The 14,084-nt window shown below is 47.0% G+C and overlaps 6 protein-coding genes across 6 annotated transcripts; 2 read left to right on the top strand and 4 right to left on the bottom strand.

Annotated features, from left to right (window-relative positions):
• Window positions 1–456: 456 nt before the first annotated feature.
• Window positions 457–2,334, bottom strand: LOZ57_006590 (uncharacterized protein; the record flags this gene model as incomplete). Its single annotated transcript, XM_049255605.1, has 2 exons — window positions 457–1,784; window positions 1,836–2,334. The coding sequence occupies 2 exons, from the start codon at window positions 2,332–2,334 to the stop codon at window positions 457–459; spliced, it is 1,827 nt and encodes a 608-aa protein (XP_049105429.1).
• Window positions 2,335–3,327: 993 nt separating this feature from the next.
• On the top strand, window positions 3,328–5,170 carry LOZ57_006589 (uncharacterized protein; the record flags this gene model as incomplete). Its single annotated transcript, XM_049255604.1, has 4 exons — window positions 3,328–3,688; window positions 3,742–4,040; window positions 4,096–4,599; window positions 4,655–5,170. 4 exons carry the CDS (start codon window positions 3,328–3,330, stop codon window positions 5,168–5,170), a joined length of 1,680 nt encoding a protein of 559 aa, XP_049105428.1.
• Window positions 5,171–5,949: 779 nt separating this feature from the next.
• On the top strand, window positions 5,950–8,375 carry LOZ57_006588 (uncharacterized protein; the record flags this gene model as incomplete). Its single annotated transcript, XM_049255603.1, has 6 exons — window positions 5,950–6,193; window positions 6,297–6,499; window positions 6,554–6,911; window positions 6,971–7,055; window positions 7,124–7,741; window positions 7,802–8,375. 6 exons carry the CDS (start codon window positions 5,950–5,952, stop codon window positions 8,373–8,375), a joined length of 2,082 nt encoding a protein of 693 aa, XP_049105427.1.
• An 885-nt stretch (window positions 8,376–9,260) lies between these two features.
• On the bottom strand, window positions 9,261–10,131 carry LOZ57_006587 (uncharacterized protein; the record flags this gene model as incomplete). The annotated part of the gene is made up of 2 exons (XM_049255602.1): window positions 9,261–9,634; window positions 9,684–10,131. 2 exons carry the CDS (start codon window positions 10,129–10,131, stop codon window positions 9,261–9,263), a joined length of 822 nt encoding a protein of 273 aa, XP_049105426.1.
• Window positions 10,132–10,526: 395 nt separating this feature from the next.
• On the bottom strand, window positions 10,527–12,192 carry LOZ57_006586 (uncharacterized protein; the record flags this gene model as incomplete). The annotated part of the gene is made up of 5 exons (XM_049255601.1): window positions 10,527–11,454; window positions 11,507–11,566; window positions 11,620–11,808; window positions 11,862–11,975; window positions 12,029–12,192. The coding sequence occupies 5 exons, from the start codon at window positions 12,190–12,192 to the stop codon at window positions 10,527–10,529; spliced, it is 1,455 nt and encodes a 484-aa protein (XP_049105425.1).
• Window positions 12,193–13,180: 988 nt separating this feature from the next.
• On the bottom strand, window positions 13,181–13,918 carry LOZ57_006585 (uncharacterized protein; the record flags this gene model as incomplete). Its single annotated transcript, XM_049255600.1, has 2 exons — window positions 13,181–13,577; window positions 13,674–13,918. The coding sequence occupies 2 exons, from the start codon at window positions 13,916–13,918 to the stop codon at window positions 13,181–13,183; spliced, it is 642 nt and encodes a 213-aa protein (XP_049105424.1).
• Between the last annotated feature and the right edge of the window lie 166 nt (window positions 13,919–14,084).

Here is a 14,084-nt window from a genome sequence, read left to right as displayed (position 1 = left end):
GGGGCCAACAGAATGTATTCAAGATGCTAGTGGGAGTGAGTTTGCGAAGTTCTAGGTGCAGAGCAATATTATTGTGTGTTGAGCTTTATTGCGTATTTGCAGCGTGTAAAGATAAGCTGGGGAGATTCAAGGCAGAAGCACTGGCGTGGCTTCCAACCCGTGGAGCTAGGAGCTTTAACTGGTTAACTTCCTACTACGGAGTAACTAACTACTCCACGTCTCAAGTTTTCGAGCACTTTTCTATTTATCAACAGTGCCTTTGAATTCCAAGAATTCTTCATCTGCTGTGGCTCTGTTTTGGCCGTTGACTGATGCAATGCTCCGTTCCATATGAAGGATCTATATTTTCCACACTTGGTTGGGCCTGGATAAATTCTTCGATGAGTTATCTACCCAAATGGCGATACATATTGCCTACAGTTGGCATACCTTAACGGGCCGATACTGCTATTATTATCAATACTCGAAGTCCTCGTATATGACCTTTTTCCCACTTAGCCAATTCAATGCAGCTCTTCTTAACCCGGAACCGGCACAAAGATACCATTTTTCCGCTTCATCGATCCTCAAATCCTGGACGCTTAATCGCCGTTTATGTACTTTGGCGCCCAATTCCGTGATGGTGGTTAAGATACTCTCTATTTCTCCAGCGTCCCCTGCCGAGCTGGTGATATACAGGATCGTTGATCCCGCCAAATCAGGGAATTGTGCAAAGATATCTTGAGCTAGTGCAATGTCTTGGACCTTTATTGACCAGTACAACTGGAATCGAGAAATATCGATTGTGTGCAATTGGGAGATGACGGGTGTGATTCCTATTCCGCCTGCGATAAATGGAACGAGCCGCCCATCCGCCGCGTATGTCGGTAATTGAAAATCCCCGCCGAGGCCAACCAAGGGAACGGTTAATCTGCATCTCTCACTGGATCTAAAGAGGTGACTTGTGACTCGACCATGTTTTCTCACCATTATTTCGAGCTCGTTTTTCGATAGATGGCGTCCAGGATGTGAAGATACTGTGAAGGTTCGAATGAAATCGTCATTGATGCTGGTAGGGTCATCATCTTTCATATGGCTATATCCCATGTCAAGTTCATCCCTAAAGGAAAATGTAGCATATTGTCCGGGTAACAGCTTATCGAGGAATGACGCTTCTGATACTTGGAACCGGAATCGAGTGATACTAGAAGTGATGATTTCCTTCCCGGTAAGAGTTGCCACGGTGCCACCGTTGTCAACCGGCCGGGCACTTGGTGTCTCCTTTTCAGTTAGAAGATAGCGGATGGATGGGTTGTATGGGGAGAGTTCTCCAATTCGTCCACGAAACGAGAGGCCTGTCTCAACGTATCTTGCCGCAGTCAATGTGAACTTGACGGCTAGGTTGGACCGAGGCAGAAGGGCTGCGGCATTTTTGCCTACAAGCACCTCAGTAACTCCTGTAGTATATAATACGTTGCCGTTCTCAAAATCTGGAAACACGAGACCAGCACGTGGGGTAGTTTCTAGATTACCCAAAGATTGATACAAACGATTTCCTGAGTATTCTGGGTAAACTAGGACTGCGCCCTCTGGATTATTTGATATGACCCGCACGAAACCAGGGGCCCCTCCTCGAATATTGGTGTCCATAGAATTTGTATTATGGGATGTAGATATAAATAATGTGTCCACCCTATTAAGCAGGTTAATCGAATCTTCTGTTAGTTGCGGAGAGTCAGAAATTAATTTCGGGTTTGGTTGGGCTGGAATAATATGCTTTTTATTAAGATATTTAGGACAGTTCCCTGTTACAGATCAGTAGTGAATAGCCATTCTGTCAGAGTATCATTATTTACCTAAGCTTTCTGTTACCTTGAAAACAAGTTGCGCTGCACCAACATTTTCTGAAATGCCTTCTTGATCTATCCTATTCAGGCAGGCCACGACCATCCGCCCCATCAATTTCAATCGTCGTCTGTTCTCGAGATCAATTGGTAAGGCGGCCATGAGCCCTCCGGCATCATCAAATTTAACCAACTCGCCGTCACATTTACCGTTCAGCAGTGCCTCCAAGACGGGATCATATGCCTTATCAACCGTATTTCGAAGGGCGACTATGGATGGCGCAATTTCACCTGCAAAGCCAGCAAGACCACCAAGCACCGTCGTCCATGGCAATCCGTCTTTATCAAGTGTGCCTATCGCTATCAAAGGGGTTGTTTGCACAAAATACCCTCCACCAGGCCTGAGGCCAGACACTGTAGGGTTGTCTTCGTAGGGAACTCGCATTAAGGTGTGAAGTTTCCTCTCGCCCTCGTGCCAGGGTATGCTTCCAGCGACAACAAATGCAGCCATTTTAGGCTATGAAAGGCAAGGAATTTTGAATTGAATAGACACACTAAAGCTTTGGACCTCGGCTGGTATCTCGCGCAGTGTGGAATTGCGTTGTGTTATTTTCCTAACCATTCCTTGGCCATTAAGTCACTAAGAATAATCTAAGAAGTGCCCTAGGGTGGTATTTGATAAATTTTCAGATTTACTGTGAGGTGGTTGTCAAAGTCCAACAGACGGAACTGCAGAGTGGTCTCCGCATGATGGTAATGCGTATTTGTAATCAAGCCTATTGCGTTTTGTGTTTTAACCAAGGTTTGTGCGCATAGCATTTTTAAGCAAAAGCAAGCATGTACGGAAGATTTCATATATAAACCATTCAATTGGAGTGTTCATGCTATCCCAAGGACATAGAATTCTCATTCGTACTTGGTCTTCGGTTGAGTTTTTTTGTACGGAGTATCTTGTCTTCGTTTGAGACTTTTCTCCCAGCAATCCATCTACTAAAAACCCAGAATTTGAGAGTTTAGCCATGAAAAATCAGGAGTAAAGCACAGCAAACCTAGATGTGATGTTCTTGCAGTGTCTTCGTTATAGCGTAGGGGGGATGAACGGACTGAGTCTGTAAGACAGTTGTGTGAGGTGCGGTTTGGAGCCAGGGGGGCCAATCGGAACCTACATCTCGGAATCGGCAAGGCTAATCCATAAGAGTGTTAGTCTCCGACGGCTCGGAGTAGCCGGGTCACGGGACAGCCGGCGCGGGGCGGACAAATGAGCTTCCGGGCGGATCCCGTCTGAACTGGCGGGATCGCGGAAACTCAAGGCTTCAGCGACGACGTCGACAGTTAGCTTTGTGACTCTGGGATGTCTGCCGCGGCGCCAAAAAGATGCGGCTGTTGGAAACGGCTGGGGGCGGTCCTTCTCTCAACCAAAGTCTCCATAGCAGAGACCCCAGGCGACTAGCACCATCCAGTTTTTTTGTCTAATGAGACCATATACATTTCAAAGGTGGTGAACATGTCTGGCTCTGACTACTCACCGCTGTGTGAGACGCAACGAATCTTTAGCCTTCTTTGCAACCTGAAAGATGAATTGTGCCTACCGCCTGACTTTGAGGGAATTGCCAAAAATGTAAACTTCACTTCTGAGAGGAACACTGTGTACTTCCCTATTCCCCTGAAAGAAACAGAAACTGCCTCAGCATTGAAAGGCATCGAAGCTGCGGTTGCTTGCTCGCTAGCCAACCTCAAATATGGACCCCGTTCCCGCAATATTAATATCAACCTGGAGCACGCAACATGCTTTCTCTTCCAGACGTATCTTTCTACCATCGATGGCCTGGGGAAATATGACGAGGGTGTGAAAACAAAGCTCAAAGGTTTGTTATTAAAACCAATTTGCTCCATTCCTTACTAACAATTCATGTTAAAGCTACCGATTTCTTTGAAGCACAATCTGATCCGTACCGCCGAATGTCAGCTAATCTTTATGCGACGAAAACACCTGGTACCTACTATCACATCCATGGGTCATTAGAAGCCAGCAGGACATTGGGCATGATAGGTTTGCCACCGTATCGACCTGACCTGAAAACTATAGACGATATAGCGGAGGAGATCGAATCTCACGTGCAGCAGTTTACAATCGAAGAGCTTGAAGAAAAGAATAAGAAGCTTCGACAAGCAGGAGTAGTTGCTTTGAAGCATGAAGATTTTATTGCAACTCCACATGTACGTTAAAGCTGACTGCACCACCTTGGACTATCGCTGATGATATTGCCGTAAGGGCAAAGCAAATGTTGGCCGATCACCATGGTCTGTCACAAATCTAGAGAGCACCACACCACCAATCCAGCTTCCGGCAGACTCTTCTGGAGCAAAACCGCGCGTTTTGCAAGGAATCAAGGTTCTAGAGCTTTGCCGTGTCATCGCTGGGCCGGTAATGGGCAGAATACTGGCAGAGTATGGAGCAGATGTCCTTAAAGTCACAGGTCCTAAGACTCCCGATGTACCATTTTTCCAAATTGATGTAAATATGGGCAAGCGTACCACCGATATTGATCTCAAAACCAGTGAAGGACGAGCTGAGTTTGAGAAGTTGCTTGCGGAGGCGGATATAATACTTGATGGATATAGGCCGGGGACATTTGACAAACTTGGCTACGGCCCCGAAGCTCTCGCCAAGCTCGCTATAAAGCGCGGAAAGGGTTACGTGTATGTGAATGAGAATTGTTTTGGGTATGAGGGAGAATGGGCATATCGGCCTGGGTGGCAGCAGATTGCGGACTGCGTAAGTTAACCTTTACCTAGTTTTCTTCAAGCTCGGATACTTACCACTTCTAAAGGTGAGCGGAGTCGCTTGGGCACAAGGGAGATTCATGGGCCTTGATGAACCCGTGGTTCCCCCGTTCCCCATCTCTGACTATGGCACTGCTGCAATGGGCGCCATCGCAGCGCTGACTGGTCTTTATCATCGAACAACAAAAGGGGGATCCTGGCATGGCTGTGCTTCACTTATGCAGTATGATCTCCTTCTTTTCGCTGTTGGTGAGTATGGGCAGAAAACCCAAGATGAGCTAAGGTCAAAGCAAGATGAGAGTTTTTTTGCTCTACGCCACCAGCATAGCGTCGATCAAATCTCTGGGACCGTATTGAAGATAATGAAAAAGCAGCATCCGCATTTATTCGAGCAATACCGCGAAAAATGGCATTCGGCGGGGTTCAAGGCGGATATATCAATCATTACGCCGGTAGCAGAAATCGAGGAGGTCGAGACCAGCTTCCAAAGGGCGAGTGCACCCAACGGAACCTACAAGGCCGAGTGGTGCTTTCATGAAAATGAGGATGTTAGATTGGGCTAGGTGCTGCCATTCTCGATCCCTTCAGTACCAGAAGGGTTTTCGCATGATAGAATGCTTAAAATAGAAATCAATTCCGATTACCGCACTCTCTCACTTGTGTCTGATATAGAGTACTCTGTAGTTTTATACCACTGAGCCGAGGTGCTAGGCGTTCACCGAAGAACTTGGCTGAAGGTTATTATGGGGTTTCTTAACTGGCTAACAAGTTAGTGACTAGGCTCATCTGCGCAATGAGGAGTAGCATTCAATTGAGCCATATGCTGCCAGCCGCTCTATGAGTATTCATAGCCAGCTGTTGGTGAGGTCCTCGACATTAGTTAGAGCTGCAGTTTGCTGGTATGTAACGCGCGAATCGCCCGACTGCGGAGAAACTCTTCCGATTTCCCTCCCCTCCTCACAAAATACCGAAGCGATGCAGCGACGTGAGCCAGCCCCAGCTTCGGCTCTGTGAAGGTTCGCGAGAATCAGTCGGCCCAGGCTCATCTGCTCCTAAATGTCTACAGGATGCTGACGCCGTCGAGACATCGGACAAGGGTGGCTTGTTTGACTTGCCGGCGCAAGAAGCTCAAGGTAAGCGATACAGGCTCCGCCCACCAGTAAGCCCTTTCACCGCTAATCGGGCGTTATATTGGTAGTGCGATGGCCTCCAGCCTTGTTCAACATGCTCCGGGAAGGCGATAGACTGCGCGTATATGGGTGCGTCAGTTGCATTGCATGAACAGCGCCCATTACCCCCATTTATACCAGCCGCCGGCGATACTCTAGCACCACGAGACAGTATGGCTGCGGCAAAGACAGGAGCATCCGCTTCAATTATTCTACCCACTGCACAACCTCGACCTACTCATAGATTCCCGCCATATTTTCCAGCGATTTCACCGCGCCCGTTAGTTGGAGGCATGCCCGCAGCACCGACTGAATCGCGGAGTAGTATGTTGTATAGCACTACATCTGTAGAGCAAAATGAGGAGGAGTCTCTTGATGAAGCATCTAGGATGCTTCAAGATGGAAGAGGGAGGCTACGTACGTCTAGGCCCATCAGTTTACACTCAAACGTCCCAGTTATGTGCGCCAAATTCTCTCTGTTTCTAGGTGAAGTCTTACTAAAGGCTTCATGAATTACCAGTCTATCTTGGCGATTCGGCCTCTCTTTCGTATCTGGATACAATAAGAAGGCTCGTTGAAAGAACTGTTGGTGTATCTAGATTCACTAGCGATCCTCACAAGCACAGCTTGCTTGAACTATCAATCTCGGCCGGACTGAAAGCGACGCACGTCCTTCCCGATCGAGAAACGGCCGAATTTCTCATCGACTCTTTTTTCTCCAATGTAATGTCAAACTAATCCTCCGTACACGATTACTGTTCTAACTTAATCCTTTAGACAATTGGCATTATGCAGATTTTGGACAGGGATGCTTTCATTGATGAAGTCGCTTCAATATATGGCAACCCCCTACAAGCGGAGCAACCGCGTGTTTGCCTACTAAATCTTGTATTTGCTGTAGGACTGCAAATGTGCCAGAGTTCCGTTGCGCATAGCTTCCGGGAAAGCCAAATTTTGAAGCGGCTCGGTCCAGATCTCACAGAGCGGGCAAAAATATTCTATCTCAATGCCGCCCATTTTAATGATCCTGTTTCGGGCTTTGAGGATGGAGATATTACGTCAATTCAAGCACTGTTGCTTATCACACTCTTTATGCTCACGATTGCGAAGAGAAATGCTGCCTGGGCATATTTTGGTTTGTTCATGCCATACTTTTCGTCCCTCTTCAAAATTTTTTTTGCTGATTTGTACGAGGCATGGCTGTTCGTTCCGCATATGCTCTTGGTTTGCACCGAAAAAACGCATCACTGGGGTTTTCAAGCGCCGAGCAGCGTGTGAGGTAGGCTACACACTGTGCCTTGAAGGGCAGTATCGTACGGTAAATAATCTGGCTAATATTTTTTATAGGAGAAATTTATGGGGAAGTATGTATATACTGGACTGTTTTCTCTCAGCGTCGTTAGGCAGACCAAACGGCATTCATCACCGCGATGCGGCGGATATCTTTGTCGATGCTAATAGGGACGATCAGCCAAATTCTGAGCTAGAGGTTGTCGAAAGGACTGCTCTTCGGGCTTCCGTTCGTGCTGCCCGTTTACTGGGAGAGATTTTGAGCAGTGTATATGCTGAGCGCAAAATATCAGTGAAATTTGTTCAAAAATGCTCCAAACAATTTCAGGACTGGAAAGATGTTTTACCAGCTGCTCTCCATTGGCGTAACATATCTCTGCCCAACGAAGACCCCCGTACAACCCTTGCACAGCTGCATGTTAATTTATATTACTTTCATGGGGTTATTCTTCTCACGCGACCTTTCCTATTACAAAAGATATTGAGCCATGCGCAGTACTCAAAAATCTCCAACGATAATACAAATCTATCAGAGGCAGCAAAGGGGTCAGCAGGCCCTTCTGCACATACAGATTCTTTCTCGGCAGCTTGTGTTCGTGCTGCATCGTATAGCATTGATATCGTTCAGTCAGCTATCCTTAAACGAACGCTTCCGCGCCGGGATCCATTTGTAATGTATGTCTTTTTTCGCTTCCTTATTAACTATGAGTGCTATCTTTCGTTAACATCTCATAGCTACTGGCTTTTTACTGCTAGCCTGATACTATTCTCGAACGTATTTTGTCCCGTGTGCGATGATGTTGATAGTAGCCAGGCCATGGAAACTTCTCTTGATTTGCATCGCTACCTCGCAGAAACCGACCCACTGGCTCAACGATATCTTGAGATATTGACTTCATTCCATGAAGCGATCGGCGGTGTTTCTGGATTGCGGATGACTACTTCTTCCGCGAGAGATACAAATGTAACAATACTCTCTAATTTCTTTGGGGAACAGCCTCGGATAAGTGCCGCCAACCCTTCCTCAACAAACATGCCGATGATGGGTAATACGAATCGATATTCGTTGCATGACAGTCAAGGGTTTCCCGCCAACAACACTCCGCGGTCAGCTGAAATACAGCCTGGAAATAGCGGACATGATATGTTCCAAATGAGCCCGAATATGAGTGTTACCGAAATATCACCCCCAGACTACTCGCTCGATTTTGATAACTTCCTAAGCCTTGTTGATCAGGTTGACGGACAGGCTCACATGGAGACAGTATTAGATGGCACAGCGACTTTTCTGCCCGCTAATGGCCTATAAGAAAACATTTGTGGCTTTCTATTTGGGCAACTCATATATTATAGCCACTGTGCTGCTCCTCGATCGTGACCTCGATCGCATACACGTACATTTCATCGGCTGCCACCCAGCATGGATTGTCGGGCCGGACCCGGCTAGAGTTTGCCACCGGCAAACTTCAAGGTGGGGCCTCACCCGGGCCGGATCCAACCTTGAAGCCCGTCCAAGAGCCTAAAAGGTCTACCAGCAACCCATGCCAGGCCCAGCAGCTTCGTACTTGACCAGCTACTGTTATATCAAAGCACATACAAGGAAAATCGTGCATCATAATGGAGGAAATTGGCGATTTTTTCAAGGCTTTTTTCGAAGCTTCGGATGATGGCAATGCTCACGAGAAATACCCGTATTTTTTTGCCGAGGACGCGAAGTTGATCATGGGCGATAAAGTCGCTGTCGGTCGTGCAGGTAAAACTCCCGTTATGACATCATAACACCGTCCGTGCATTTCATCTGCCAGCCCTGTCGGTGTGAAGAACTGTTTCGATCCTCTAAAAACTCACATTTCCAAACAGATATTCTTACCGTTCGGCAAGGGATGTGGTCCGCAGTATCATCACGGCGCCACACATATACATATTTTACATCACCAGATACCCCGAACACAGTCATGCTCACAGGGAATGTGAAATACGGAATGAAGGATGGAAGCCAGAAAGATACTGATTGGGTGGCAAAAGCTACCTTTGAGGAGGGCGGGAGCGCCAGGAAACTGGGTTTCTACCAAGTTTTTCTTGTGAGTTGGACTGTATTGCAATTTTACTTCGCTTGGCTGACTATGGTTTAGAATGCAGGGCGAAAGTAGGGGGACAAAGGGGAAGCGGTATTTCAAAAGGCATCTCATATTTCTCACTTGTTCTGCGATAATGTTTGTAAAAAAGATTCAATCGCGGACTGGATTTGATCTGGGGCTTCTAAGACAAGCCAATGACCAATACCACTCAAGACATTTAGTTTCTTGATCTTGCTTCCGTACCCTGCTAAAATCTTCTCGCAGCCTGATAATGGCGCAGATTTGTCTTCCTCCCCAGCTAAGAGAAGAGTAGGAACATTAATGCTTGCATAATTTGGTACGGGTGCTTCTGCAATTGTATGGCACAAGGAAATATAGCCCTCTGGGTCATTAGTGATGAGTAGTTGTCGGATAAACGCATGAACCAGGGGACTACACTGTGAACCGGTAGCACTCTGTGGAATTGAATCGGCCATTGCCTCCATGCCATCTGGGAATGTATTAGTCTCGATTATCTGATCAGAAGTGTCGTGACTTACGTTCTTGGACAATCTTTATCCGTTTTCCAAAAGCTTCTGCAGCTGCTGGGTTGGGGTTTACTGGCCCAATCAATACCACGGCTGCAATTCTCCCAATATTATCGGATGCTGCAAGTTGCGATGCTATTATACCGCCCATGCTGTGGCCAACGACAACGACGTTGCGACTGATCTCCAAAGCATCTAGCAGGCCTGTTACATCAGATGTTATACTAGCTATGCTATTCCCGGCATCTGCATGGTACCGAGATGCTCCGCTGCCATGCGTATCTATCGTGATACATCGATGGCCAAGAGATGAGAGATGTGGGATAATTGGGAAATAGAAAGACGAGGAAGAGCCTAATCCGTGGACGAAAATGAGCGTCAACGGATTGGAGGCACTGGAGGTAGTGGGACCAGTTAAAGTGTAGTAGAGAGATTTGGAGTTAATGGTCTTCAATGGCATTTTGAAAGTAGTTCTGCGTGTATTTTGTTGGTGTACTGAGGTTGAGGTTGGCGAAATGAAAGTAGATAATTTAGAGAGATCATCATGACTTGCTAGGCTTGCGGCATGGCATCTCGGGCGTCTCTGGGGAACCCTTCTTAGCGCCTTGGGAGCCATTGTGGACTAGGATGCCCCCCGGTTCAATTCGGATGTCCATTTAACTATGTTGCCTCTGAATGACTAAGGAGTGCGGAGCAATCTAATTCCGACCCCGCAGACTGTGGAGCGGCTATCGGGAAAACAATGTTCCAGAGAGGTCCTCAACTGCAGAAAACAACACGCATTTTCGATGTTCAGTACTAGAAGTCTCGAATAGTTCAGTTTCAATCGAATAACATAATTTACTGATACAGTTGTCATGGTGTGAACTTATAATCAGGGTGATTATGCCCCAGTGCTGCCTGCTCCTCCTCATTTAGTCCCTCCAAAAGATGATCATATTCACCTCTCTCTTTAGGTCTGTTTTGCCATCTGAGATATACTGTTGCCACTGCCATCATGACACAACACAAGACCGCTGCTCCAAAGTTGATCGCGTGGCCCGAGATATACCTGGGTGCATCTGGAAGTAGATATGTCCAGGTTGCCACAAGGGCCCCAAGATTGGCAATGCTGACCACATATGCAGAGCTCACAGCGCGAACATTAGGGCCAGCTGTGTTGTCTACTGTCCATGCTACCAGCATTGGAGAGCATGTGAAAGCCCCTGTAAGGGCAAGAAATGTGGCAAAGTAGCGAACAGCTGGTTGAGTTACTAGGATCAGAACAAGAAAGCCAGCGGCTGTAAAGGGCATAACCCCCAAAAGCCAAACACCCCGGGACTTGGTGCGATCAGAAGCATAAGCAATGCAAAGGCAGACGACGGTCGACCATGCAAATGGCGGGACAGACATCAACTGGGACTGAATAGCGGTGTACCCCATGCTGTTAAGGATAGAGGGTAAGAAGATTGACAGGGACGTCATTGTCAGGAGCGTACAGCTGCATGCAAACGCCATGATGTTCACACTGATGTTGCAAATTGCCATCTTGAAGTGCTTCGTCGAAGTCTTTTGCGGGATGTGAGATTTGCTCTCGTCAGCGATACGCCATGCGGCATATACCCTCTCCTCCTTTGTCAGTGTTGATGCAGTTGCTGGAGAGTTCGGAAGTAGGATATATGAAGCCACGGCAAGAAAGATGGAAAGAAGTCCCTCAAAAAAAAAGATATTTCTCCAGGTGTGGATCATTCCCCATTTGGGGATTTTCGAAAGGCCGGTGGCGAGGAGACCGCCGAACGCACCGCTATTGTGAGAGTTAGGTAGACGTAGCTTGTTCTCTTTGCTGGGGTCCTTACCTGAGCGGGGAGACACTGGCATAAAACCCTACTCTCGTTGCGAGCTCGTGTCTTCGATAGCTATACAGGATTATTAGAACCAGGCTACTAGTTCGATATAGGAAAGATCTTACAATTGTGAGAGAGTGAAGCTTATTCCAGGCATGATACCGGCTTCGAGGGCTCCAAGGAATACCCGAGCAATTATCAGTCCTTCGTATGACGTGATAAATGCAGTGCACATTGTTACGACGCCGAAGCCGAAACTGAGGAAGGAAAGCCAAATCTTGGGCCCAAGCCATTTGCACATCATATTTGCCGGTCTTGAGGAGTCTTCAGCATTGAAAAACCGTCTCAACGAGTGTTTAGTACTTACATCTCTAGAAAAATATAGCTGCAGTAGAAGGCTGTCATCGCAATGTTGAATCGATATCCTCGAAGGTCCAAGTCCTTTGCCATACCGAGAATTCGCGCATTTCCTGCATTTGCCCTGAAATGTCTGTCAGTATCCAATTCCAAAATTTTCTTTGCCGAAACACTTGCCTATCAATAAAGGCGAGCAAGAATATGCCGGTAACAATGGGGAGTATCCGAAAGTCGAATTTTCTTCGAAGCTTTGCTTCAAGGGCTGAGGTATCTTCAAAGTGGCCAGCTTTGCACTCTTCAGCTGCAGAAGCTGTGCCTACTTCAACAATCTTTTCAGACATGACCCTGTAACTAGTTATCCCTTGCAGTCGGTGGCAGCTCCACTTCCGAGTGTGTAGGGTTATTTGAGCTGTGGCCAGTGGTTTATCTCGATTCTTTTAGCATATTTCCTGACCCTGGCAAAATCCATATATGCTGCCGGTCACCCGTACCCCAGACCCCAGATTTTGAGGAAGTCAAAGCTTAATTGATACCAATTGTATGGAGAGGCTCACGCGACTACACTGCAAATAGGGTTCGTGTACCTAAGTCTCTGGTACGGCCAATGAAGGTCCTTTCCGACCGGCTCGGATACACTATTTGCGAGAGCTCTCTCTCTTCGCCACCACAAAAAGATGGCTAGAGCGAGCTCCAAAGTCGAGAACGAGCCTAGACATAATTTTCAAAAATTCTCTCAATGTTTGGTTTCTCTAATGTTTACATGAAGCGCCAAAGGGCGAGAAAAAGATGTAGAGGTGAGGAAGCGAATGATGCGGTGAAAACTGGTTGTAGATAACTCAAAACAATTGTTATATTTCACATATTTACAGGTAGCTTGAGCCGGCTGGCTATATTCATTTGAAAAATATACAATTAACAAACCTCTTCATATAAAACAGATGGATGCCGGATCCAATTTCCGCTATTGAGATTTCTAATTTGAATCTTGTCTCTTCAATTTGAGGTTATACACTACTTCCCTTGTGGCCTGATCATTGCCTTCCAGAGGCTTGAAGTCGACGACTAGGGAGTTTTTAACAGCAAAGACGGAGTCGTCGATGAGGTATTTATCCTCACTGTCAAATATTTGGGTAGTAATGGGCTTATAGTCCTTGTGTGTGGTCTGATGACGAGAGGTTCGGAGTATTAGCAATTTACATGTCCTAATATTTAAGAAACGAGGGAGTTAGCTTACAATTAAATGAATGTGCGCCGGACGCATAGGGTGTCGGTCGAGAAGCTGCAAGATCTTTCCGGCAGGGCCTGAGAAGGTTTGAAGTTAGCGATAATTCAACGGCAAATCTCGAGTATGACAGCCCTACCATCAAATGGAATAGGATATGGTGTTGGTCTCAAGCAGTACATTGCATAATTTCCCTCCTTATCTGTCGTAAATCTACCTCGGAGATTGTAATCCTTCTGATCTGGATCTTGTTGTTCATAGAGACCATTTGTTGAGGCCTCCCACACGTCAATGACCACCCCTTCAATTGGCTCCCCCGTAGTAGAGTCAACAACTTTTCCATGCATGTAAGCTACTTCGCCGTCTTTGGCGGGTGTTTGGATGATGCTTCCTCCGTTTGGATAGTGAGGCGCATTCGTTCTGAAAAAGGGGCCGAGAATCGCGGTGGCAGTGGCAGCATCAGGTGCATTTGCTGCACGGGAGAAGGTGATTTCGTCGACAAGACTAAGGCAGGGGATTAGTTAGCGGCCTGCGTAATTTCTTACATCGCAAGTTGGGATATCCTGCAACGGAAAAGCAAGGTAGAAAACAAATACGTACGATTCCAACCCCAATACATCGCAAATCAACTGACCCTCGTTTCGCTTATCATTGCTCATCTGCCCCGCCCAGTTGATCAGGTTGACACCAGCCATCCACTCGTCCACCGTCAGTTCCACCTCGCGGGCAAAGTCATGCAGATGCCGAATCAGCGCGGCCATCACCACCCGCATGCGCGGATCGGTGTTGGGGCCTGTCGCATTGATCACATTCTCCGTGAAGTTAGGATCGAATTTGTCCGCCATTTTGAGTCTTGTTGTACGGATCCCTGGACCGGAGCACTTTAGATTGCAAATAGGGATGAAACTGGTGGAAAGGGTTAACGTCGGGCTCTTTATGGGTGTTTCTACGACGAAATAGTCGGCATTCAGGGCAAACGGGATGCGGCTCGCCTATCGCATCGCCGCGATA

Source organism: Ophidiomyces ophidiicola (assembly GCF_022830035.1).
Source record: "Ophidiomyces ophidiicola strain CBS 122913 chromosome Unknown scaffold_47, whole genome shotgun sequence".
Classification (NCBI taxonomy): domain Eukaryota; kingdom Fungi; phylum Ascomycota; class Eurotiomycetes; order Onygenales; family Onygenaceae; genus Ophidiomyces; species Ophidiomyces ophidiicola.
This window is presented reverse-complemented; position numbering and strand designations above follow the sequence as displayed.